The sequence below is a fragment of the Populus nigra genome, chromosome 16 (genome assembly GCF_951802175.1).
Source record: "Populus nigra chromosome 16, ddPopNigr1.1, whole genome shotgun sequence".
NCBI lineage: Eukaryota > Viridiplantae > Streptophyta > Magnoliopsida > Malpighiales > Salicaceae > Populus > Populus nigra.
Window position 1 is genome coordinate 10,657,712 of NC_084867.1, and position 25,019 is coordinate 10,682,730.

General features: G+C 34.9%; 4 protein-coding genes across 6 annotated transcripts; 3 read left to right on the plus strand and 1 right to left on the minus strand.

The window, feature by feature from the left end:
- Window positions 1-162: 162 nt before the first annotated feature.
- On the plus strand, window positions 163-6,061 carry LOC133676204 (probable Ufm1-specific protease). 2 transcript variants are annotated; one of them, XR_009835555.1, is made up of 14 exons: window positions 163-414; window positions 498-860; window positions 1,490-1,761; window positions 1,960-2,047; window positions 2,179-2,354; window positions 3,039-3,129; window positions 3,619-3,744; window positions 3,881-3,928; window positions 4,010-4,086; window positions 4,753-4,841; window positions 4,978-5,089; window positions 5,251-5,353; window positions 5,552-5,846; window positions 5,957-6,061. XR_009835555.1 is itself a non-coding variant. In XM_062097821.1 (13 exons), the coding sequence occupies exons 1-13, from the start codon at window positions 219-221 to the stop codon at window positions 5,779-5,781; spliced, it is 1,971 nt and encodes a 656-aa protein (XP_061953805.1). In that variant the 5' UTR covers window positions 163-218; the 3' UTR covers window positions 5,782-5,926. The 2 variants fall into 2 exon arrangements, 1 of the variants encoding a protein (XP_061953805.1); XM_062097821.1 differs by lacking the exon at window positions 5,957-6,061 and having other exon boundaries at window positions 5,552-5,926.
- Window positions 6,062-7,304: 1,243 nt separating this feature from the next.
- Window positions 7,305-12,375, plus strand: LOC133675342 (MA3 DOMAIN-CONTAINING TRANSLATION REGULATORY FACTOR 1). Of its 2 annotated transcripts, none has more exons than XM_062096695.1 (4): window positions 7,305-7,490; window positions 8,144-8,412; window positions 9,859-9,953; window positions 10,174-12,375. In XM_062096695.1, the coding sequence occupies exons 2-4, from the start codon at window positions 8,184-8,186 to the stop codon at window positions 11,989-11,991; spliced, it is 2,142 nt and encodes a 713-aa protein (XP_061952679.1). In that variant the 5' UTR covers window positions 7,305-7,490; window positions 8,144-8,183; the 3' UTR covers window positions 11,992-12,375. The 2 variants fall into 2 exon arrangements, with proteins under 2 accessions (XP_061952679.1, XP_061952678.1); XM_062096694.1 differs by lacking the exon at window positions 7,305-7,490 and adding an exon at window positions 7,556-8,000.
- Window positions 12,376-17,205: 4,830 nt separating this feature from the next.
- Window positions 17,206-18,333, plus strand: LOC133675436 (uncharacterized). The gene has a single exon (XM_062096805.1). The coding sequence runs from the start codon at window positions 17,439-17,441 to the stop codon at window positions 18,201-18,203; it is 765 nt and encodes a 254-aa protein (XP_061952789.1). The 5' UTR covers window positions 17,206-17,438; the 3' UTR covers window positions 18,204-18,333.
- A 3,936-nt stretch (window positions 18,334-22,269) lies between these two features.
- On the minus strand, window positions 22,270-25,013 carry LOC133675299 (CBBY-like protein). The gene is made up of 6 exons (XM_062096637.1): window positions 24,828-25,013; window positions 24,405-24,471; window positions 23,956-24,051; window positions 23,646-23,692; window positions 23,284-23,364; window positions 22,270-22,487 (listed from the first exon to the last, which is right to left on the minus strand). The coding sequence occupies exons 1-6, from the start codon at window positions 24,983-24,985 to the stop codon at window positions 22,364-22,366; spliced, it is 573 nt and encodes a 190-aa protein (XP_061952621.1). The 5' UTR covers window positions 24,986-25,013; the 3' UTR covers window positions 22,270-22,363.
- Window positions 25,014-25,019: the final 6 nt, after the last annotated feature.

Consider the following 25,019-nt stretch of genomic DNA (forward strand, 5'->3'; position numbering starts at 1 on the left):
TTAATTTTTGATCCATGGTCTCAAAGTTATCAAAATCAAATTCTTATCCAATCGAATAATATTAGAGAGCTTGGGCCAGTCTATAAACCTTATATAGCCCATCTTAAAGGCCCAAAACACAATAACCAAATTTAACAGACTGCCTCCCTGTGAATTATATACACAGCACAGCAAAGCATGAGCTTGAAGCATTTTTGAGTTGAGCAGAGATAGAAGAAATGAAAGCAACGGAGAAGGTAACCGATGAGGATACAATAAAAATATTGTGCCCTAGACTAATACTAATAAAAAATGAACCGGGTCTCCAATGGCTTATCGGATCTCCATTTTTCCCTCCTTTCACTATCATTTCCACCTTAAAATCCATCCACACCTCCTCCTCCTCTTCCTCTCCAGACTTCATCAAAGAATCAGGTTCTCTCTCTCCATCTATTAAATTTCACAATTTTCTCAACACTGTCTGATTTCCTTTTTATTTAACCATTTTTTTTTCGCAGACGACTTGCGGACGCTGTTGATAAAAGGATTTGACGTAATCGGAGCGTTAGTTGCTGGAGGTTCGAGTTCTGATGATGGTGAGAAGAATGCTCGCGAGGCGATTGGTTGGGCCAGGAAATTGAGAGAGTTTGTAATTGGTGGTGGAGGAGAGAATTTGGAGAATCGAGAATTGATTGGTGCGGTTGCGGGTTTGAGTGGTGGTGATGTTAAGTTTTTTGTGGAGAGAAATGGAAATGTAACGGCCGTTGATAGTGTTGTTTATGAAGAGAATCAGGAGAATTTTGTTTGGGAGAGAGGCTGTTTGTTTCGATGTAATCTACCTATTAAAATGCCGGTTTATTTTCCGGTGAAGAACGAGGCTGGTGAGTCTTAACTAGTCGTCGTCGTCGTCATCATCATCATTGTTATTGTGCTTTTAAATTTGGAAGTAAAAATTCAGATATGGGGAATTTATTGGGTGTTGAAAGTTAGTGTTATGTTAATTACTTTTGGTATCTCTAGTTAGTTTAGATCTTAAAAATGGTATTAGAAACAAGATTAATGGAGAGTTTGATATGGAAGTTGGAACCTACTTAAGGAGCTCAAAGTCAATGTGATTGTGTGGACATGGAGGAATGGAGATATGAGAGATTTGAAAAGGACACCGATTAAGAGAAAGTTATCCACTTAAGAGGTGCAATAAGGACCAAATATGCATCATTGACGAAGAGTGTTTTAATTCTAGCTGATGCTGAAAATATTTTCGGTTAAGGTGGCAAGTGCAAAGGCACACAAATGGTAGGGGTTTAGAGGATCATATAACCCTTGGGGTGGCTTCAGGCAGTTAGAGTTGAACGCTTTGTGAGCTGGGTGAATTGAGTTGTTTCTTTCTCAAACCATGTCCTAGTTATTGGAATTTGTGCTCTTAGTTTCTTCTCAAATGTGTATATGATGTTATAAATCGGACACTTTCAGTAATACTCATTTAAAGGGTCCTATTGTTGTATCTCAGATGCAGAAAAGATGTACTTGCGTGCAGCTGAAGCGGTTGCTAGCAGTTTCAAAGACCCATTGGCAACCTACGTGGTAGAAAGATTAAGCAAAGACATATCAAGTGTACCTCAACCTGTCATTATCCGTGGTGTAGACTTGGATTTTAACACAGATCTCACAAATATCAAGCTTGTGGATGACAAAGCTGCTCAAGATTCCGATGCAAAAAAATTGACATGCGCACACTTTTGTTTGAAAAGCAAATCTTCCCCGGGATTGATTTCTGTAGAGGTAAAGAAATAGCATTTTAGCTGTTTCTCATGGCATGATTTTCATGTTGGAGATAAAGGGGGTTCTTGAATACTTTTGATTTCTTAGGCAGTTTGTCTGATCTGACATTGCATTCGTCATGAATTATCACAAATGACCAGCATTCTTTTTTTCTTTTTCTTTTTTCCTTTTTTTCTTAATGTATGTTTTTCTGCTTAGAATGCAGATGTAATCCAAGTGAGCGTTCTGTTCAATAGTTCAGGAAAGTCCCCTAAATCTTCAGCACCCCTTGCAGAATATTTTCCAGGTATCAGCTTCAATCTTAAACACTTTTTTGTTTATGTTCAGTGTATTTGGATGACAATAGTTATAGTCGTAATTTCACAGTGGTTTCATGTCTTAACTCACTGTAATGCAAATTTGACTTTGTGATTTCAGCTTTGGAAGAAGCCAGACTTTTTTTTGTGAATTTTGAGCTGGAAGTGCTCTGCTATGTGGCAAAGGATCTTCTGCTGATGTCTGCAATTTCAAAGTTGATCATCCCTGCTTTAGTTGACCAGTTCGATTCAATGAAAAAGGCAGTCTTGCCCAAACTCTTAGTTCAACACCCACAGGTGAGACATTGTCAATGCATCTGAAAAAACAAACCATACACTTGTGTTATGTGCAAGCTGATGTAAAATAACCAAGCTATATAATTGTTGAGTTTTAGCAGAGCAAGGGAGAGAGGTACCCATAGAGTAGTTAGTGGTGGTAAAGAATTAGCTTTCGATTGCATAGGTTTCAGAATTTTGCAATAAAGTCATAGATGTCATGTATAGCTTCCAACCTTCGTAAAACTAAGTACAAGTTACATTGAGTTCAAAAAACAGGGTTTTGATTCGAGTCCGTTTGGTATTGTGGTAGTGGTTGTTTTTTTAAGTGTTTTTCGCTTGGAAATCCATTGAAATAATATTTTTTTTATTTTTTAAAATTTATTTTTGATATCAAAATGATCTGAAAACAAAAAAACAAAAAAAAAATGAAATTTTTTTAAAAGTGCTTTTAAAACACAAAAACAAATAGGCTTGAAGTAAAATATGCTTCTAAAACAGTAAATTTCTAAAAGACCATTAAGACAGAGCACCATAATATCCATGTGCTTTTGTCTCTATAATTGACCTGAGCAGAATGTCCTTATCATTGTTGCATTTATCGCCCACTAATTCCAAAGATTCTTGTTACTGATGCAAAAATTACCGTCGCCTATCATGTTCTTTTTTCTCCAATTAAGCAGGAAGTCTTATTTTTCTTTGCAGCTATGTTCATATCACTTTAATCCACCTGGGCTGTTGCATCCTATTACAGTTATCTATGAACTCAATTATGGGGAGACAGAATTGAAACAAGGTAAGCACTAAGTAGTGGCAAAACCAAACTTTCTGCTGTCTTGAGAGAATTGACCTTCCAGAAAAAAAAAGATTTGTCATGTCTTTTAGTGGTTGCAGAGGTCGCTATCAACCAAAATTGATCCCTCCTTCCTTTTAGTGGTTTTGAAGTAGCACATACAGAATCTGAAACCATATTGATTGACTTCATTACATAGGCAGTTGATAATACTCTTTTGTTTTAAACACTTGGATTAGTATGTGAAGCTTGCCTTTTAGCCAGCTTATGCAGCAATATCAGTTCATATGAAGCTCTCATACATGTCAGCACATCTATCACACGAGTAATTTCTTGGTGTGTTTTTCATGGTGCATTTTTAGCAAGTGAATAACTTCAAAGATGAGCCAGGGCAGATTCTATATTGTAGCTTGGTCTACTCTTAGTTTACTGGTTATAATCTCATGTGAATCCTGTGTTCTCTCAAGTCACTTGAACTTGCTTTTTGTGCAGTTGAAGTCAGAAGATCCTTACACACGAGGCTGGGACTACCTTTTGATCGTCCGCTTCTAAGAATTGCTAATGCTCTTGATTTCTCTATGATGAAGGATGGTTCAGGAAACAGCTCTAAACGAAAAGGTAACCGTTTAGTTTCAAATAGGAAACATTCTGCATGGTTTGCAGTGGGCATCTACCTCTCATGTTTTCCTTTCCTATTTCTCACTTATTCTGTCTTTTATGTACTAACCTTAACATATTTCTGTGATAACATCAGGGCCTTCTTTGCTCAAAGATGTACATATCGGGATTCCAAGTAGTGGGGGTCAGTGCTGCTGCTGTTTATTTTTCTGTTGTCCAGCAGTTCCTCAACCCTATTCATACTGAATTCGTACTTTTTATGCAGTCTCAGGAGGCGTTGTCTCTCTGGTTCAAGGTTCTTATGAATACCATCACTATCTTCAAGATGGCTTTGATGATTCAGTAATGAAACTTTCTTTCTCTGGTAGATTTTTGTTTTGAACATTCATCCTATTATTTAATAGTTGAGGTATATACAGGGGCACCTGAGTTGGTCGTGTGGAAACATTGGTATATTGGGTAAATGATAACAGTCACTATTCCTGATAGTATGCTTCTTGTTGTGAAAAAACTACAACAATTATTGATGAATATTGCAATAGAAGAGAAACCAGAAAAAACACAAGATTTAATGGGGCTCGACAATGTACCTACATTCACAGGAGCTAGGAGCTTTTATTTTTTCACTGTCGAAATAGGGTTACAAAGTATGTATTTATAGTAGATCTTAAACCGTCCAAGGAATCCTAACCATTCAAGGAGCATTAATAATTTTTTCTAATACCCCTTTACTATACTGCCTCGCTTCACTTCGGCATCTGTTTATGAGCCACAAACTACAACAATTTTAATGCTGCTAATGTGGAACAAGAGCATCTCAAGGCTTTTATATATTTATTTCTTGATCTTGTGTTGGATCGGTTGTGATTTGTTGACTTTTTATGGAATTCTGGAGTCTCTATGTTTTGGTGTTCATTTACTGCATTGTTAGGGAAATTCCTGGCATATATATTAATCATCTTTTGCACATTCTTCCTAACTGTATCATGTTCATCATGTACTTGATAGGGCTGGGGCTGTGCTTATCGCTCTCTGCAGACTATCATTTCATGGTTCAGACTCCAACACTACACATCCATTGATGTTCCTTCTCATAGGTATGAATACCAGGAACATTTTGGAGTTTTTAAGATTACCTTTACCATGTGCTTCGGTTGGCCTAATAGTTGTACTTGATAAAAAAAGTATGGTTTCAATATGTGATTCATTCTGATAAACCAGCATTTGTTTTAGGGAAATACAACAAGCACTTGTGGAGATCGGAGATAAAGATCCTTCTTTTATTGGATCACGTGAATGGATTGGTGCTATTGAGTTGAGCTTTGTTTTAGATAAACTTCTGGGCGTACGTATGCATGCCATCCAACTTGAAAACTAACCTTTATAACTGATATTGGGGGTTTTCAGTTGGCATTTGTATATACTGTTGCAAGTGTGCTCAGAATCTTTTGAAATGCCAAATTTCGGCCTTTGGGTTTTGACAGGATGATTTGCTGTGTTTAACAGGTAAGTTGCAAGATCATAAATGTTAGATCCGGAGCTGAGCTTCCTGAAAAATGTCGAGAGCTGGCCTTGCACTTTGAGAATCAAGGAACACCTATCATGATTGGTAAGTGGATAAAATATATAGACATGGTTTCTCCCAATTATTTTTCTACCGAATGCATCTTCTCTCTATGAAAAGATCGATCATGCTAAGATGGAACGCTTTTCTGCATGGTGTTGTATAGTGTTCCACAAGAAAGGAAAAATATAGAAACTGAATAACCAAAATACTAGTCTCTTACTATGTTGTACGTAAATGTAGGTGGTGGTGTTCTTGCATACACCCTTCTAGGAGTTGATTACAATGAAGTGAGTGGAGATTGTGCATTTCTAATACTTGATCCGCACTATACTGGCAATGATGATCACAAGAAAATTGTAAATGGTGGATGGTGTGGATGGAAAAAGGCTGTTGATAGCAAGGGAAGGAATTTCTTTTTACATGACAAGTTCTATAATCTTCTCCTGCCGCAGAGGCCCAGCATGGTGTAGTAGTAGGAAACATAGATGACAAACAATCTGATACTCCAAAGGCTCAACCCCTTTATGTAGAAAGTGAAATCTTTTAGCAATTTGCTTGACATGCAGAGTGTTATATTTAGTTGGGGTTGATATAAGCCACAGGCAAATTTCTCAAGTGTTGAGATTTCAGTTTCGAGTGTGCAGCGAAATCTTTTAGCCTCTTGACCACTGATTTCCTAAACAGCGGTGTTTTTAAAAAAATTAATTTTTTTTTTGTTAAAATTTAATATAGTTTATACGTTTTGGATTATTTTGATGTGTTGATGTTAAAAATAATTTTTAAAAAATAAAAAAACATTATTGATATGCATTTTAGCATGAAAGGTTATTTAAAAAATAATCGTTATCATAATGTCAAAAACACTAGTCTTATTTTTCACTTGCCTCCACCTTTCTTTGGAAAAAAATCTTTTCTTTTTTTTCTATTAAGAAAATCATTACTCTTTAGTTTAATTATGGTACTATTACTAATCTATATCAAACAAATTTTATGGTTTAAGTTGATATATAATATGGTGGGCTTCCAAATTGAAATCAACAAACTCAATAGTGATAGGTTCTAGCTCAAACTTGAACCCGCACCTATCTTGGTGGGTTCAGTTAAGACTTGTGTAAGCTTACCATTCACATTGTTCGAACTCAATGTAACATTGTTTGAACTCAATATAACATGTACTTAAATATCCAACTTCATATGTTAGTGATGTAATTATTCACAATGATAATATGATCCTATGTAATTAGAATAGTTATTTCACATTATTACAAAACAACAAGCAGATTTATGTGATTCATACGAATATGAATATAAAGATATATAAATCACCAAGTAATAAAAAAAGAACAACAAGCTTTAAGCTAATTAACTCACCTATAAAGGTATTTAAGTATATAAAGGTTCACGAGTCATCAAGTAATTAAAAAAAAAACCCTCTAAGCTCATTAACACTCGCACAAACACATGGAAAAAAAAATGGAAGCTCACATTTTTGGTTAAAACTCATTATTTCTTGCATTTTCCTTACGAACACGCAGCCTGCCCCATATTTTCCAAGTGCTTACGAGACTAAATTCAATGGCTACCTTCAACGGCTCAATCTCCAAAGCCCACCAATCAGCCATGAAAAGACACATAATCCTTCAAACCTTCCTTCCCCTGACTTCGCATGTATAAAATCTAAGAATCTTTTCATTATTTTCTTCTACCTGTCAATGGACCTGACCTTACTTGCCGACCGCTCTCCCTTTCATCCTCGTTGGTTTTGCCGCCCTTGTTTAAATATGTAAAAGCATTCCTTCTTCTTTCATTTAAAACATTATCAATTTCAGGAATGTTTCTTTAAATCAAGTGAAATCAAGAAAAAAAGATAAAGCGTAACACGTTGCTTGTGGCAAAAAAAAAAAAAAACCATACAAATATCTCCTCTTCACGCATCCCTTGTTCTTCCCTCGCCCTGTAAGAGCCTTATCCCTCCATCCCCTCCCTCCCCTTGATATTATTTGTTCTTTCCATTTCCACGCGAGAGAGAAAAGGGAAAGAGTAAGGGAATAGAATAACTACAAAGGGTAGTTTAGTAATTGAAGTAGCCGGGAAAAACCCTAAAGGTGTTCCAACCCTGCCGAGTGGACACAAATGACGGAACAGTCTGTAGACCTAACGCCACGTGGATACTCAAGCGGTAATATACCCAAAAACCCCCGGTGACGTGTAACCGTAATCGTAGCCTCCATATAAATACCGTACACTTCCTCTCTCCACCGTTCTCATCCATTTCCTTCCCACCCTTCACTCGTCTCCTTAACTAGAGATTGAGACAAGAGAATACCTTACTGTAACTTACTACTTCAATCCAGGATCCACTCGTATCGGACCTTCGTTTCGTTCCATCTCATCTAGGGTTTTATCCTTCTATTCAATTCAATAATCTTGCTATTTTTATTCTTCTTTTGGATCCGAATCGGAGGTGCTCCGATTTGGAGATCCGGTTGCTTCTCCTGTCTGTCTTGGCTCGAGATCCGGGCCAAGCACAGAAGTATCGGGTTCGGCTACGGGCTCCGTTTCTTAGATTTAATCTTTTCTCTCTTCAAGTGACGTTCAATCCTTTCTCTCTCTGATAGTGATACTGTCGGTTGTTGTTTTCTTTGAGTGGGTGTTTGGTTACTGAGACAAGGAGGGAAAGTGAAAGAGAGTGAGCATTTTGAATTTTTTTTTTCCCTTCAGTTTCTGTTTCTTTTTATATTTCATGAAATATCTTTTATTCACTCATTTTATGTTATTTAGAAACTAAGAATGTTTACCTTATGTATTTATTTATTTTTATTTAATTTGCAGTTTAGATTTGAGGATTGTATAGAATTGGACAAGTGTAAAAATGGCGACGAGTGAGGGGTTTCTGACGGATGAGCAGAGGGAAATGTTGAAAACAGCGAGTCAAAATGCAGATAATTTGTTGTCTTCGTCTCCCAAGGGTTTGTTCCCATCCCCATTGTTCTCTGACCATCACTTAAAAGTTCCTGCTGCGGGGAAATCCGGTACTGCTGGGATTGCGGTGAGGCATGTCAGGAGATCACACTCGGGGAAGCATGTGCGTGTTAAGAAAGGTGGGTTGCAAATGGAGTGGTTATAATTTGTATGATGACTTGTGAGTAATAGCTTACTTGATATATGCTTAATGGATGTATAGCTTCCTTTGTTTTGAATATCAATATAAAATTTGAATCGATTTAGCTTTTTATCTTGCTTACATTCATATGGTCATTCTGATGATCTAGTGCAATTGTGCCATTGTATTTTGGGATGAGTATCTTAAATTTATTTGGGGGATTGAAAATAGATGTATTGGATGGAGGCTAGAGCATGGCTTAATTAACTTTATAGATTTCAGATCAAATATGTTTGGAAAGAAGGAAAGATCAATAGTAGTGAAATGGGATAACTGGGTGATAATATGGAAATTGATTGAAAACCTACAAACAATGTGCTTGTTTTTTAGAATGTGTGAAACGACTCCTTGCAGCGTACTGTACTGAACTTAATAATTGTTATCGCATAGTTTAAGCTTGTGGGTCTATGACACTTTACTGAAGAGAGAATATTTATTAGAATGTTAAAGGATGAGTCTGTTACTTGTGAACTTTTCCTTTATGATTTAACTTTTTAATATGTGTCTTGTGGAGGCCGTTTATCTACATTTAGAAGATATATTATCTTTACATCTGCGATAAGATTTTTTTGCATCTATTATCTGCTGAAAGCGGCGATAACTGACTGTGTATATGAGCCCAAGAAACTCTGGATATTATTGATGATAATAAGCATAATGTATGGCTGCGGGGATTTTCATTTTCTTCTTAGTGCATGATAGTTGTAAGATTAAAGTTATTAAATGCTTATACATTAATCAACTTGTCCTCATTGCCTACTCTGATCAGCATAGTTTGTGAAATATTTATTCTGATGATACGATATAACCTTCACAGATAGAGTGACCTGTGTATAAATTTTAAAGGGAATTTAGGGGCCATAATACCCGGTTCAATGGTTGAATGCCATCCAAATTTAATCTAATGTAGTCTAATGTTTAGTTGCATGTTGATGATGCTGATTGAAGGAATTGAAGAATATCAAATACTACTAATTTGATGATATATACCGGTCTTGTATCTTCATACTGAATGACTGGGATTTTTTTGGTTTGAGGGGAGCCTGGCCTGTAGAAGACCAATGGCTCCTTTGATTCAGAACACAGAAAAAATGCTCTTCGCGTTTTTGTGTCTCAATTTGGTGCACTATAATGAACTTGATTATAAAGCTCCTTGAACAGCGAGTCCACACCATTTTTACATGCTAATCATTAGTTGGCACTAAATAATCAATCCAATGAAGAGAGAACAAATTAGTGCATATTAGATCAGTTTGTTTACAAAGTCCTTCAAGCATGGCCAATAAAGAAAGAATTATTAGTTTTATTGACACTATTTTTTATAAGAAAAAGTTCTGGTTTTCTTCATGCTGATTAGTGTTTGTCCTCTTTTCGATCATTTCAGATGGCGGCGGCGGCAAGGGAACATGGGGGAAACTGCTTGACACTGATGTTGAATCCCATATTGATCGAAATGATCCTAACTATGATAGTGGAGAGGTAAGTGCTGTTCCTGCAATGTGATTTATTCATCCCAAACTTTTTGAATATATCTTTTTGTGTTTGTCGATGCTCTTGGGTAAATGTATATATGCCGGTCTCTTAGTCTTGTAGTGCTCCTATTTTTGTTCTTTATTGCTTGCTTTTCTCCTCTGAACTGTTTGGGTAAATGCTCGTATCATGACTTGTAGATTTCTCCCTTCTGTCCTATTATTGACAGGAGCCGTATCAGCTTGTTGGGGCAACCATCTCAGATCCTTTAGATGACTATAAGAAGGCTGTTGTTTCAATAATAGAGGAGTACTTTAGTACTGGTGATGTGGAAGTGGCTGCATCTGACCTCAGAGAGCTTGGGTCTAGCAATTATCATCTGTACTTTATCAAGCGACTTGTTTCCATGGCCATGGACAGGCATGATAAGGAGAAGGAAATGGCTTCAGTTCTGCTTTCTGCACTGTATGCTGATGTCATCAGCCCATCCCAGATTAGGGATGGATTTGTCATACTTCTAGAGTCCGCTGATGATCTTGCAGTTGACATACTGGATGCAGTTGACATCCTTGCTTTGTTTGTAGCTCGTGCTGTGGTCGATGATATCCTTCCTCCCGCTTTCCTCACCAGAGCAAAGAAGGCCCTACCAGAATCCTCAAAGGGATTTCAAGTTCTGCAAACTACTGAAAAGAACTATCTTTCAGCTCCACACCATGCAGAACTTGTGGAGAGGAGGTGGGGTGGAAGCACCCACATCACTGTTGAGGAAGTGAAGAAAAAAATCACTGATCTGTTGAGGGAATATGTGGAGAGTGGAGATGCTGTTGAAGCCTGCAGGTGCATAAGGGAGTTAGGAGTTTCATTCTTTCATCATGAGGTTGTTAAGAGGGCTTTGGTTCTTGCCATGGAGATCCGAACTGCAGAACCACTTATATTGAAGCTGTTGAAGGAAGCTTCTGAAGAAGGCCTGGTAAGTTCCAGTCAAATGGCAAAGGGCTTTGCTCGATTGAAAGAGAGCCTTGATGACCTTGCTCTTGACATTCCATCTGCAAAATCCTTGTTTCAATCCCTCGTCCCCAAGGCTATCTCTGAAGGATGGCTTGATGCTTCGTTCATGAAATCTTCAGGTGAAGATGGACAGGCACAAGCTGAAGATGGGAAAGTAAAGCGGTTTAAGGAAGAGGTTGTGACAATAATTCATGAGTATTTTCTCTCAGATGACATCCCTGAATTGATTCGAAGTCTTGAAGATCTTGGAATGCCTGAGTTTAACCCGATTTTCCTGAAAAAGCTCATCACCCTGGCCATGGACAGGAAGAATAGGGAGAAGGAAATGGCATCTGTGCTGCTTTCAGCTCTTCACATTGAGATATTTTCAACTGAAGATATAGTTAATGGTTTCATCATGCTTCTTGAATCTGCAGAAGATACAGCGCTGGACATTCTGGATGCTTCAAATGAGCTTGCACTCTTTCTTGCCAGGGCTGTAATTGATGACGTCTTGGTCCCTTTGAATCTAGAGGAGATAGGCAGCAAGTTGCAACCAAATTGCAGTGGAAGCGAGACAGTGCGCATGGCTCGATCACTTATTGCTGCCCGTCATGCTGGTGAGAGGCTCTTGAGGTGCTGGGGAGGTGGGACTGGCTGGGCTGTGGAAGATGCAAAGGATAAGATATTGAAGCTACTGGAGGAGTATGAGAGCGGGGGTGTTCTGGGAGAAGCCTGCCAATGTATTCGTGACCTTGGAATGCCCTTCTTTAACCACGAGGTGGTGAAGAAGGCATTGGTCATGGCAATGGAGAAGAAGAATGACAGGATGCTGGATCTGCTTCAAGTTTGTTTCAATGAAGGCCTGATCACAATCAATCAGATGACCAAAGGCTTCACCCGTATCAAGGATGGGATGGATGATCTGGCTCTCGACATCCCGAATGCAGAGGAGAAATTTAATTTCTATGTGGAGTATGCTCAGAAGAAGGGGTGGCTGCTAGCATCTTTTGGGTCATCTGTTGGAGACGGCTCCTCAAAAGCGGTGGCGGCTACTTGAGAAGAAAAGCGTATGTCCATTTCTCATTCTCATGCATGCTGTTGCCTCTATACATCTCTCTGAACTGTGTAATGGTCTCTTATGGTGCTCAGAAGTGGGGATGGATAGGTAGATGCGGGATGTTTTGGATTCCTTCCGATGTTTCCCCTTTTTTGTGCTCATCTGATGGAGATTCTCGTGAGATCCCAGCCAGTGTGTATAAAGTTGGCCCCTTTGTTTTGTTTCCTGACATAGCTTTAGGCGCATCCAAAGAGCATGCTGTTTCCTGTGACGTAGCTATGCATGCAATCTGATATGGTTGAGTACTCCGGATTAATTTCTTTTATTTCCCAAAAGCCAAGAATTATTATTATAATTTTTTTTACGAACTTTAATTCACTTTTATATTCTATCTTTTATATATATATATATATATATATGTGTTTGTGTGTGTGTGTGTGTGTGTGTGTGTTAGTTATAATATCATAATAATAACCATTCAAGTAATGTCCTTTTTATTACTATTTGGGTCTGCTTAAAGGACCGACCTTTCATAATAATCTTTGAATGTATAACATTTCTTATATTACCATTATTGTAAATCTTGTATTTAGAAATCGAAAGCTCAATGCTAATTAGCACAAGGAGGTCATCTAAACCTCTTTCTGAGAATCATAATTAACAGTTAAGGAGGCTAAAGCTGTATGATAAATTATAATTTCTGTTTAATATTTTAAATAAAATTAAAAAAGTGTTTTAGGGTTAAAAGTGAAAATTATTTCATAAAGGGCAACAAAACACACTTAAACTTCAAATCAAATCCTTTCCGGAAAAAAGGTAACCAATAATATATTGAAATGATTTTATTTGAAAAAATTGATATTAAAAAAAAATCATAGATAATAATGATAAATTAATTCTACTTTATTCTAAATTTTTTAATGAACTTGATTAAACTAAATAAAAAAATCAAAGTTAAATTCAAATAAACACACCCAACATGGGTGATAATGAGTTCTTAAGGATAGGATTTTGACATTATTTATATTTGAATCCAAACTCAAAACTATTATTATTCATATTTAATTCATTATAAAACATATGTATAGATATTAGATAATCGAACCGATTCAATTAAACTGCTATTAGATCTGATTAGATTGTTGTTAGATTTATATCACTTTGTTCTAACATGACTATTATATCAAAAAGTTTAAAATATTCTCTAATATTTTTTTATATTTAATAAAAAATAGCGCAATATACTTGTGTGTCATTTTAGTTATATTTTTTTTTACAAATATCTTCCCCTTACAACATTTTTAGGTGTGGATCGTTCAGAATTGGAGAATATTAACAAATTCTCACTCGAAAGCACTTTACCACCACCATCATGTCGTGGAACGCGGTTGATTCTTGTTCTCAAATGAGGCTTGAAATAGTACGGGATAAATGTTGAGATCTCCTTAACAATATAAGCCTCAAATATCGAAGCCTTAACATGCGTTTTGTTCTTAACTTTTTTCTTACGATTGAACAAGTACCTGCATGGAATTAAATAAATATTTTCAATTAAGAAAAACAATGAAAATACATTAATAATTACATTTCATCTGTAATATCTAACATCTCGAATGGATATATTCATCTATACTCAATTGGGCCTTCAACTTTTGCCTCATACAGTAAATGTATAGGTAGATCCTCCATTGAGTCAAAAAAAATGAAGAGAATATCATCTCAAGATTGCATAGTCTCAACGATATTCATTTCAAGCCTCTCAATGTGATGTGTCTGCAACTTGTTTAAGCATATATCTCTAAATAAATAATTGATTTTCATGAGTGCATCACATATCCCCTTTGAATGCTGTTGGATATATTAAGGGAATCACCGATGAAATAATTAATGATAATAATATTTAATAGTCCGTCGGTGATTCCGTTGGAAAAAACGTTGTATAAAGTTCAGCGAAACCGCTTTCAGTTCATTTTTTCTCTCGTTCACAAACTTTGAATTCTCTCTGTTTTTTTACTCTCAATCTCTAGTTCTATCTTCATCTTCAAAGTTTAAAAAGTATGTATTGTGATTCGATTTACTTAATGACTTCTTATTTTTTGTTTTTTTTTCCGGTTTATTAACAATATTTTTTTGTTCTTTTGTATTGTATGTAGATAGTCTAAAGGTAAACACACCATTAAGGTAAGCATTTTTCATTCCTAAAGTCTATAATTGTTTTTGTATTAATTTGTTGCCTATTTTATTGTTTTTATTGCAATAATGATTGTTTTATCCCAATTTTATTTTATAGATTGCTTTAATGTTTGATTATTTTGTTGAATTTTAATTGTTACTATTAAATTTGTAGTATAAATGTTAATTGAATATATAGGAATAAATTTTATTTTTTTCTCTATTTTATTGTTAAATTTTTATAGATGTTAGCTTATATATAGGATTTTTATTTTATTTTATGATTAGAAACATATATTATCACGTTGAAAATAAGATGAAATTGAATAATCTAAAATTTAGGGTAGAAATAAAATAAAATCAAGTGGTTTGTAGCATATATTTTGAATATTTGCAAGTTTAAAAATTTTGGGTAGTCTGTAGTATAGGAGAGATGTTGCCAAATGTTTTTTTAAAAAATCAAATTTGATTATGTAATTATACATCAAATTTTTGTAGATATATAGAACAAAATCAACTACACATCATGAGCACATGATCGCAACTAGTTCTTCTAGCAGCGATGATGATGTGTCATTAGGTGTTGACCAAGAAGAGGCACCAGCATCGACTCCTGACGCTGCCTCTTCCAACGTGGTTCCACAACGTAGAGGCGGTGTCCCTTTATATCGGGGTCATTTCTCCCACAAGTACGAGGCACATTGGAAGGACGACCTTTTAATGTAAGTTTGTTTTGAAGTTTGTTTTGATTTGAGTTGGTTTGTGTTTAACAATTTATGAACAACTAATATTTCATTAATTTTATTGATTTTTAGGTTCATAAACATTGAGGCCGCTCGAGTAATAACATTGTCGTTTAAATCATCGATGAAAATACCGACAGCCTCAATTTTTCGGTATATTCTAGATGGTTGGAAAAACAATTGCAGCATATGCCACTATCACTGACAGAATTACTCTGTCGGTATATTACCGAATGGTATACTGACGGACTCAATGCATCGGTATATTTTAGAGAGTTAGAAAAAATTTACTGCATATGCTATTATCACCGACGGAATAATTTCGTCGGCATAATTCCAGCGGGTAATTTATTTTTGCGTTCATTTTCCGTCTGTAAAACCATCGATTTTTAATTTTTTTTACCAATAGAATTGGCAATAAAAAAAGAATTACCGATGAAAATCCGTCGGTAAATTATTCATTAAAATTTTCACCGATGAAATGATAATCTTACACAGAAAAACTGTTAATTGTTGTAGTGCTATAGCAGTAGAAGAGACCATTCCATACCGGGGAGTTACTGATCATGAGTATCTTCATACAACAATCTTAGTTGCAGCAGATCACAAAAATACCATGGGTCCAATTATGACCCATTCTCTTCTCTGTCTAGCTAGTCGAAGACTTCATTATCCCATGAAATATTTGCTTCATTGGACTATTCACATGATGTTTAGAAGTAGAGAACCATGACAGTCGCGACGTCTATCGGTGCCACCCCTCAACTTACCTTAAAAAAGTAGCCTTCCCTGCGGCGGAGCATGACCATCTAGCTAGTGATTGCTATTTTTCCTAGTTATTCAATGATGGGAGGGGGGAGACTATCCTTGTTTTGCCGTTGAAGACCTATATAATACTTTAAAAAATTAAATAGTTAAGATTCTTACCAAGAAGACTTTTTTCTTATGAAATCAATTTTTCAAAAATCTCAATCATAAGATTTAAGGGATTCATTAATGATGATGGGAGTCATTAATTCTTTCAATATACATATGTTTTCTTTCTCGCTATTTTTTTTTTAACAAACAGGTTAATTAAGTTCTACTAGCTAGGCCCATTTAAATTACAAAATCCTTTCATATCTTGCTTTTTATTTGAATATAATATAAATAATATCTTTAAATTTTATCTAATAATTTAAGCTATTAAGTTGAGATAATTTTTTGTCATGATATCAGAATCTTAATGACCAAGTGGTTATGAGTTCGAATCTCACAATCTTTATTTATTTGATAAAAAAATTAAACACAAAGTAATATGAATATATACAAGTTTTAAGTTTAAAGAGTATATTTAAAAATAATATAAATTATATTCTTAAATTTTAGCTAACTATTTAAATTATTGAGTGAAGAGATTTTTTTTATCTCAATTAAAAAATATGCTAAAACTTTTTCTGTTCTAGAACTGCTAGTTAACCGGGGCGGGGCCGTGTATTTTTCTGAAGAGGGGAGCAGGCATGAGCTCATATTGACAGGAATATTGGAGAGCCTAATCTTCCTTTACACAGGGACATTCCACATCCCTTGTGACTGTGGGCTCCAAATCGGTTGTGAAACTTCCCCCTTTTGTTGAGGACATATGTCGTTTTCAGCCACCGCAACTTTTTTATTCCATCTTGCTGCAGGTGGCGCAACCACATTATAACTGTAGCCACCCCCACCCACCCATGTATATATTTATGATTTTTTCTAATTCTCACAATTGTCAAAAATTAATTTGTAAACTTCTTCGAAATATCACAACGTAATTTAATTCACTGTTTTTTGTAAATTGTGAATGTTCTAGGTACAATTTTAATAATTTTTCTTTTCAATTATGCTATTTTACGTAGAACAATCGAATTATATCTTGATGGTGTTTGAGATTGTAATAAAATTTATTTTTAAAATATTTTTTATATAAAAATACAATAAAAATTATTTTTAACACCAATTCATTAAAACAATTCAAATATAAAATAAATAAATTAAAATTCAAAAAACTTCAAAAGGATAGCACAAGTTGTTGCGCACTTTAATATAGAAATGATATTACTAAATTATTATAAAAAAAGAAGGATTGATGGAAGCAAGGAATTTTGAACTTCTTTTTTCACGAATTGCGACTGGCGAACCGAAAATACCGTGAATTAAGCAATCTTTTTATACTTTTCTATCAACTTTTTTATATAATATTATAATATTATTATCAACTTTATTTTATATAATGCATCTGGATTTTTCTTTTGTTCTCTAATATGTTAGTGAAGCCACGAGTAAGACAGCCAACAGCTAGCCTCAGGTATATATCTTCCACAATTTGCAGTCCAAACAAAAGCCAAACGTCTCGCATCACAACACATCCTGAAACTTATCACAATCATCGAGAAACCTCCCTCATACAAAAACACCATCAAGAACTCAAAACCTCACCCCTCTCTCCCCCTCTCCCACAGCCACAGGAGGCCAATAAAGCTGCAAAACCCTAGTAAATATTTATATGTGTGAGATATGAACACCACCATTCCAAAACTACCTTTCATTATCAAACCCTTCCTTCTCTCCCTCTTGCTCTCTCTTACGGTCCTCATCTTCATTGCCTTACAAACTCCCCACCACCGCAAAACTACCACCCCACAACAACCAAACACCATCTCCTCAAAGAGCGGTGGTGGCCTTCGTATCCGGCCGGGGTATTCTTCTTACGATGAATACATTCAGCGACAACTCAACAAAACCTTAAACCCTAAACTCAGGCAGATATGGACAACACGGGATTGGGAGCGTAAAGTCCGCGTGTTTGCCCAGTTTTTTGAGTCTTTAAAGCGAAGAAACCTCTTGCTTAACAATTCAAAGGCATTATCGATCGGTGCTCGTGTGGGGCAAGAAGTGTCGGCTCTAAAAAGTATAGGCGTGAACGACTCGATCGGCATTGACTTGGTACCTTACCCGCCACTTGTAGTGAAAGGAGATTTCCATGCACAGCCTTTCATGAACGACACTTTCGATTTTGAGTTCTCTAATGTGTTTGATCATGCCTTGTATCCGTGGAAATTTGTTGGGGAGATCGAGCGGACGTTGAAGCCTGGTGGAGTTTGTGTTGTACACGTGGCGTTATCAAGACGGGCTGATAAATATTCAGCTAATGATTTGTATAGTGTGGGGCCATTGGTTGAGCTGTTCAAGGACTCCAAGTTGGTGGAGGTTCGGAAGGTTGACGGGTTTGGGCTTGATACTGAGGTGGTCTTTAGGAAAAACAAAAGGAGAAATATTTAAAGATTTGTTTTTTTTTTCTTGATTTTTGTATTCTTGTTGTCAATTGTGTCTTTCTTTTAAGAAACATTTATTTGTGGTTGAATATATTCGTTGTAATTTTCTTTATAAGACATTATGATTTCACATGCAAGTATATTATATTAATTAATTAGTAGATAAATAAAGACAAAAGTATTACAATTAGATGATACACACACATATACACATACAAAAAGACTAGGCGATGAGAAAGTGAAAAATATTATTTTTTAAAGTGTTTTTTATTTAAAAATATATTAAAATAATATTTTTTTTATTTTTTAAAATTTATTTTTAATATTACCATATTAAAACGATCTAAAAATATTAAAAATTAATTTCAAAAAAATTCAAGATTTTACAAAACTCCTTAGAGCATTCGGACAAACACCCCATTAGTTCAAATTGTAGAGTGGTGGATCCAAAATTTAATCTCTCATACATTTGTTGATGACACTATGCTTTACAAGATTTAACCGGATAAAAAAAACTTGAGGAAGTTTAAGAATATAATAGCAGTTGTAGTTTAAAGTATTTTTTATTTAGAAATATATTAAAATAATATTTTTTTTATTTTAAAAAAATTATTTTTGATATCAACACATCAAAATAATTTAAAAATATAAAAAATAATTTTAAACAAAAATAAATTAAATTTTTAAAACACAACCGCGTTTTCAAAAATGAAGTATAAACAACCAAGGAGCTGTGGTGCTGTAGGTAATCTCATAATGAATTGAGTTGGTGCAACAATTGAGTTCTTCTACGTACACACGTGGAATGTTAGCTAGACATCAATCAACCAAGCTGAGGTAGGGTAGTGATAGAGCCACCTAGAAGGACAACCCCCGTGCGTGCCATATATGATCAATATTTCCGTTAGTGTTCGAAACATTAATTGTGAAATTTGGAACAATATTTAACGCTTTCACCGAACCAAATAAATTCGATAGACAGGCGACAGGCCAGGATAAATATAGAAAATGCTGGATATACATGTGAGCCCAATATCCCATATCTATTGATTACAAGTGTAAGAATATATATATATATATTTCTGGATTAGAAATTATTATTATGTATATTCATTATTATGTGTAAGTTTTATGGGAACTCGATTCTAATATAAAAGGTATTTTTTTTATTATTATTATTAATATGAATATTTGGACCTGCTTACGTATATCTCAACTAATTTTATGAATCTTGAAATTAACGAACATATAAACTTCTAGTGATTATTATATTAGCAATTATAGAACTTAAACTTGAGATCATATAAAATATAAAATTCTTGATTTTAATTTATTACTACTGCATTACCTACTCGATAATTAAAACATAAATTTGTATATATACAACCGAGGGGTGGAGCCAGGGGAGGTTGTAGGGGCCGGCATGCATAGTTTAGGGACACACCAGCCGAGGAGGAAAAAAACATGAACTTGTGATCCCTTTTCATCATCTTGCGCTTGATATGAGACAAACAGTAGAGCCTTGTGAGACAATTACAAGCAAATATTGAAGGAAAAGACGGTGACAGCCGGACAGAATTGACTGTTTGTTGCCGGAAGCAACATCGGGACCAATTTAGGTCTCTGTCACCGTAGCAAGTATCCGGTGGGATGGATGAGAACGAAGCTTATTTTTGCTCATGCTAGCTGTAAGGATATTGTAGCTAGCGAAGTGAATGTTTAATGCCGGGGTCCTACAATTGTAATCGAATTTTGGACAAGTGTAAATCATTTATAGCTCTTTTCGAGGATTTGTTTTTTAACAACTCCGCCATGGAAATCATAAATGCTGCTGCGTAGCAATCAAATTAAACAGTTTCTAAAAGAAACAGATTTGATGTTTAATGGTAAAATATAGAGAAATAGTTCAATTTATCCTTATATTTAAGCTTTTTTTATATATCTAGTTGCTATTAACTTATTATTTTCCAAATCATTCTTCATTCTATACTCTTATAAATATTTTCATATGATTTGACAAAATCTAAAGATTGTTTAAAAAATTAGTTCTGAAAAATAAAAGGAAGCGTCCCATGGTGTAAAAATTCTCTCTGTTCTATGTTTATTTTTTCTTATATATATAAATTCGTTTGAGTTTGGATTATTCACATAAGGGCTTTTTGGTTATTTTAGATGAAAGATTTAATATATATATATATATATATAGACATTAAAAATGATTTTATATCTAGAGACAAATAGAAGACAACTAGAATTATAAATATATATTAAACCACTACAAACAAAAATCCTGACATAAAAATTTCATCGATAGATTGCGATGAACTTTACCAACATAATAATCTCTCATTGTATCCATCAATCAGTACACACCGATGAAAATATTTTCTCGGTATATACCGAGAGAATTACAGTGAAAAAATAAAAAAATAAAAAAACCAAAAGTTTTAATGATGTGTTATTTATTTAAACAAAATTACCATTAAAATTAGCTCACCGATGAAATCTGTATGTAAATACATTAGTAATATTTAATTTATAATTTGACGAGAAACGCCTCCCCTCCCTCACTCATTTCTTCTTCTTCTTCTTCCTCCATCAGCTTTACAACAAACAATATAACTCTCTACTCTATTTTATCACAAATTAACATTTCATCACAAAATCAATCATTCCAATACTTAATTTGTTAGCATCTTTGATTCAATTTTTTTTTCAGATTCCTCATATCCGGTAAGCAAAACTGTTTATTTTTTGTTTGAACTTAATCTTAAAATATTAAAATTATTGATTTTTTTTTTTGTTAAAATTCATTAAATTTAGAAAAAATATATAAAAAAATGGTTGAGACTCCTGTCCAAGAAGTGTTATTATCGAAAACAACTTTTCCATGTAAACTATTTTCCATAAAGTGACTTCTTGTTAAGCATCTTGAAATTTGAATTTAATTAGACTTCGGTATTACCACCATGAGTAACCCAAAAATGAGTAGAACAATACTTATCTTTGCATAATTTAGAATATAAGTGGATGCCCCCTTAACAATTTTGCAAGAATCTGTATTTATTAGGATAAAATAACCATTTTCCTAAATAAAATATTTTGGATATGGAATTGAATTTTTTTTTTATTCATATATATATATAAGGTTAATTTTTATATATCTAGTTAAAAATGGGCCGGGCACAAATGAGAGTAAACATGCATGACATATGTGATAAGATAGAGGTAACCCGCCGCCACCCATCGAAGTGATCCTTCAGTCAAATTTAATTTCAAATGCACTCCAAGCCTCTTCACATATTAGCTTAGACTTTGGTGTGACAGTCATCATCATTGATCAGAGACCTGTAAATTATTATTTACTAATACATATATTATATGTTATTAATCATCAGCTGGGTTTCTACAAGCCCTTCCAACATTTTTGCCGTAAAAGAATAATTCAACACACTTTCTCGAATAAAAAAATTAATAAAATTTAAATTCGTAATCATTTTAGTTAATAAATTCTAATATTATATCAAGAACTAATTCAATCCTAAGTTATCGTTAGTTTAAATTTTTTTAAAACAAAAATTATGCTCCCAATATAATTGGCATCTATTTTCATAATTCCTATGGTGATTATTTGTGTTAAGCTATTTAGGTGTGGAAGTAATTGAATTGTCATTCAAACACCCCCTCCGTTGTGCAACAGAAAGAGAATCCATAAATCTCACTACTTTTCTTGGTGAGGACACTTCCTGTCATAAGAAGAGATAAGATTGCTCAACCATCTAGCAGGTGGCCTAGTGATAAAAGTTTGGAATCAAAGAGTTTGCTTCCTCTGTAGTCTTATATTAGAGCTGGTTGTTAATATGATGACCACTAAAAACTTATATGGTCGTTAACTTCAAAACCTGCAGGATTAGTCGAGGTGCACGCAAGCTGACCCGGACACCCACGTTAATCAAAAAAGGAAAGAAAAAGAGAGAGAGAGATAAGATTGCTTGGAGATATCTATAGACATAAGATAGCATAGCGTTTGGCTCCTGTTCTGTTTCATTTCAATGTTCAAGATTTAATCAGCATTGAGGCATAAAAGGTCTTAATTAATCATGGATAAAGTTTATTACAGATTAAAAAAATATATACGAGGAATGGTGATTATGAAAATAATATGAGCTAGCTGACATACTGCTTTTCAAGAAGACTTCCACAGAAGGCCAAGTCGAAACACTCCTCTGGAGGATCCCCAATGCAATCAAAGACCGCGTCGGCATTTAAGAAGTCCTCGTCAGCTGTGTAACTGCAATCAGAATGTTAAGATTTTCCAAAATATTAGTTCCATATATTAACAAATGTAGGATTACAGTAACATGTTAACCCATGAGATCGAATTATCAGTTGTTGGTTATAGATGTGGGAAGAAGAAAGAACTATGTTCTCAAACCCAAAGTTGACAAGGCTGCAAGAAGTTGAGTAGTTTTTTCTGAAAAGAATAAGAAAAGAAAACAGAAATGAACACAATGCACCGAAACGCAGCATGCATTGCCGCTCTGAGCTTGCTAAGAGTGAGTGATCAGGTTAACATATTGTGTTAGATATGGATGAATACAAATGCTGCATATTGTATCCCAATCCAAGTACTTATTGACTTGAAGACAGCATGTACTTGAAGCACAGTCTACTTTTATTGTGACTATTGATAATTATATAAGAACTGGGGACGTGGAGAAGAAAACATGCATGGGATGGTGATATGACTTAAGAGCTGGAATGTAGCAGTAAGAATCTCAAGAGCTTCTAGGTGGAGACTCTAGACCACACTCATGGATGGCTTAAAAGATCTTCTCTTAGCTCTTCAAGGAGATCGGATATAGTTACAAGGAAATCATTCAAGCATGAAAAAAGCATCAGCTAATTGCTCAATTGAACTAAGGTTAGGTGATGTCCTCTAGTATCCAAAATCACAACGCATGGGAAAAGGCAACAAGAAAGAAGCTTTTGTATCTTTAATTAAGTACCGGACTGTTACCTTGTAAAAATCTCAGTGGAAGTAAAAAGCTCAAGAATTCTGCTTACACGGAAGGAAAGGAACTTACCCGCTCTTTGTTACTATACACTTCATTCCAGCAGCTTTGGCAGCTGCAAGACCTATTGCACTGTCCTCCACCACTACACAGCTGCAGAGATGAAAATCAAAGCATATTCTTAACAAATTAGAACTTTTTAACTTGCTTAATGAATGCAAAATGTAGGAAACTAGCATATGGCAAGAACATGCATAAATTCCTCTGTCCATTTAAGAATTAGAGCATCTACCAGAGAAGCCTTGAAAAAGAATTATGAAATTGATTGTAGCTACAAGAACTGATCCATCCCAAAGTCACTGGGTATATAACTATATATCTTGAGAGAAACCTGACTTTTTGTCTATATTGACATGAAACATATTCTGTGGTACCTTGAAGGATCAACACCCAGAGTGTTGGCTGCTAATGTATAAATGGCCTGTTAGGAAGAATAAATGACATTATAGCAAGCATCAGCGCATCAGACCCAGAGTTTTCACAAGCAGAAAAAATTTAGACAAAATCAAATGAGTAATAATAGAGGTGAGATTTCAATAATTGCAACTTCACAACAACAGTTGCATTTCTACACTGACTGAAAGGCTATATAAATAGGGGCCATAAAGATGAATTTGTAGCTTCAATTGCATAAAACCAAAATCCATGGTATCGCTACTAAACCAAGGGATATATAAAGTGTACCGGATCAGGCTTTTTGCGTGGAACAACATCTCCTGCAAATATCTTGATCTTTTCTGCTCGTTCAGCCCCCAGCAGAAAAGAAACTATCGCGGAGACCTGAAATAAGGATTTTTAGTTTGGCGACCAAAATTCACAATGCATCCTTGAATTAGTATCGTGTAATTTGCCAATAAATTTATATAAGCTAAGTAATTAGATTTAACACTTCATCCAAATCATGAAGTTCAAACACAAGAAAGTTTATGAGAGTGAAAAAGCTAACACAGATGAATCTTCTTGCACTAACACACATTATGCAAGAGTTATGTTTCTTAAAGAAATGAAACTCAGACCTATGATACTTAAAAGTTTGGATGGCAGAAATGCAGATTTAATATCCACTGCAAAACCTGGTCCGCATGGAACCAATCATACGAGCAATACAATTGTAAGAACCTGGTTGTGCATACCGCCTTCTCATTGGAAGTGCTGCAGACAGCAACTTTTACTCCTTTTCCGAGAGCCTGATCAATCAGCCTGTAAAATTCGGCAGTACAACCATTGAATTTTTTATAATATTATTAAATTAGATATTGAAGTAGAATGCTAAAAGTAAAAAGTTCTTGCAAGATTATAGTTCTCGGTTTGTATTCATAACCCTGACCCCAACACATCCAAGGAGAATTTAAACAGATATGTCAAACGTATTAAAGCATTTGTTCTGCTAGAAACTACTGTTGTGACATTATCAAAAAAGAATAAGAAAAATGATAATTTTGCAAGCTAGGACTTAACTCATGTTAAGTTTGAAATACAAGAAAAACATGCATAGCCAGTCAAACACGGGCATAAAGTACTAAAAGTGAACAGATTTGCGGGAGGAAGGCACTAACTTTGCAACGCCTGGTCGAAGAGGTAACAATTTCTTCTCAATAAGGGCCATGAACAACTCTGTCTTTCGCTTATGAAGTGAAGCTATAAATTCCTTTCTGTCTTCTTCACTCTTGGGACCTTTTTCCGGCCACCCAGTCTTGTTAAAGTAGGCTGTCATCCTACAAATACAAGAGTCGACTAATAACCAATTC

Coding starts and splice junctions, on each gene's coding strand:
- LOC133676204 (XM_062097821.1), top strand. CDS start 219: ATGAAAGCAACGGAGAAGGTAACCGATGAGGATACAATAAAAATATTG. Junction 3,745..3,880: donor AAACAGCTCTAAACGAAAAG/GTAACCGTTTAG, acceptor TGATAACATCAG/GGCCTTCTTTGCTCAAAGAT. Junction 5,090..5,250: donor TTTTAGATAAACTTCTGGGC/GTACGTATGCAT, acceptor TGTGTTTAACAG/GTAAGTTGCAAGATCATAAA.
- LOC133675342 (XM_062096695.1), top strand. CDS start 8,184: ATGGCGACGAGTGAGGGGTTTCTGACGGATGAGCAGAGGGAAATGTTG. Junction 8,413..9,858: donor GCATGTGCGTGTTAAGAAAG/GTGGGTTGCAAA, acceptor CGATCATTTCAG/ATGGCGGCGGCGGCAAGGGA. Junction 9,954..10,173: donor CTAACTATGATAGTGGAGAG/GTAAGTGCTGTT, acceptor TATTATTGACAG/GAGCCGTATCAGCTTGTTGG.
- LOC133675436 (XM_062096805.1), top strand. CDS start 17,439: ATGAACACCACCATTCCAAAACTACCTTTCATTATCAAACCCTTCCTT.
- LOC133675299 (XM_062096637.1), bottom strand. CDS start 24,985: ATGACAGCCTACTTTAACAAGACTGGGTGGCCGGAAAAAGGTCCCAAG. Junction 24,472..24,827: donor CTTCGACCAGGCGTTGCAAA/GTTAGTGCCTTC, acceptor CGAATTTTACAG/GCTGATTGATCAGGCTCTCG. Junction 23,693..23,955: donor CACGCAAAAAGCCTGATCCG/GTACACTTTATA, acceptor TCTTCCTAACAG/GCCATTTATACATTAGCAGC.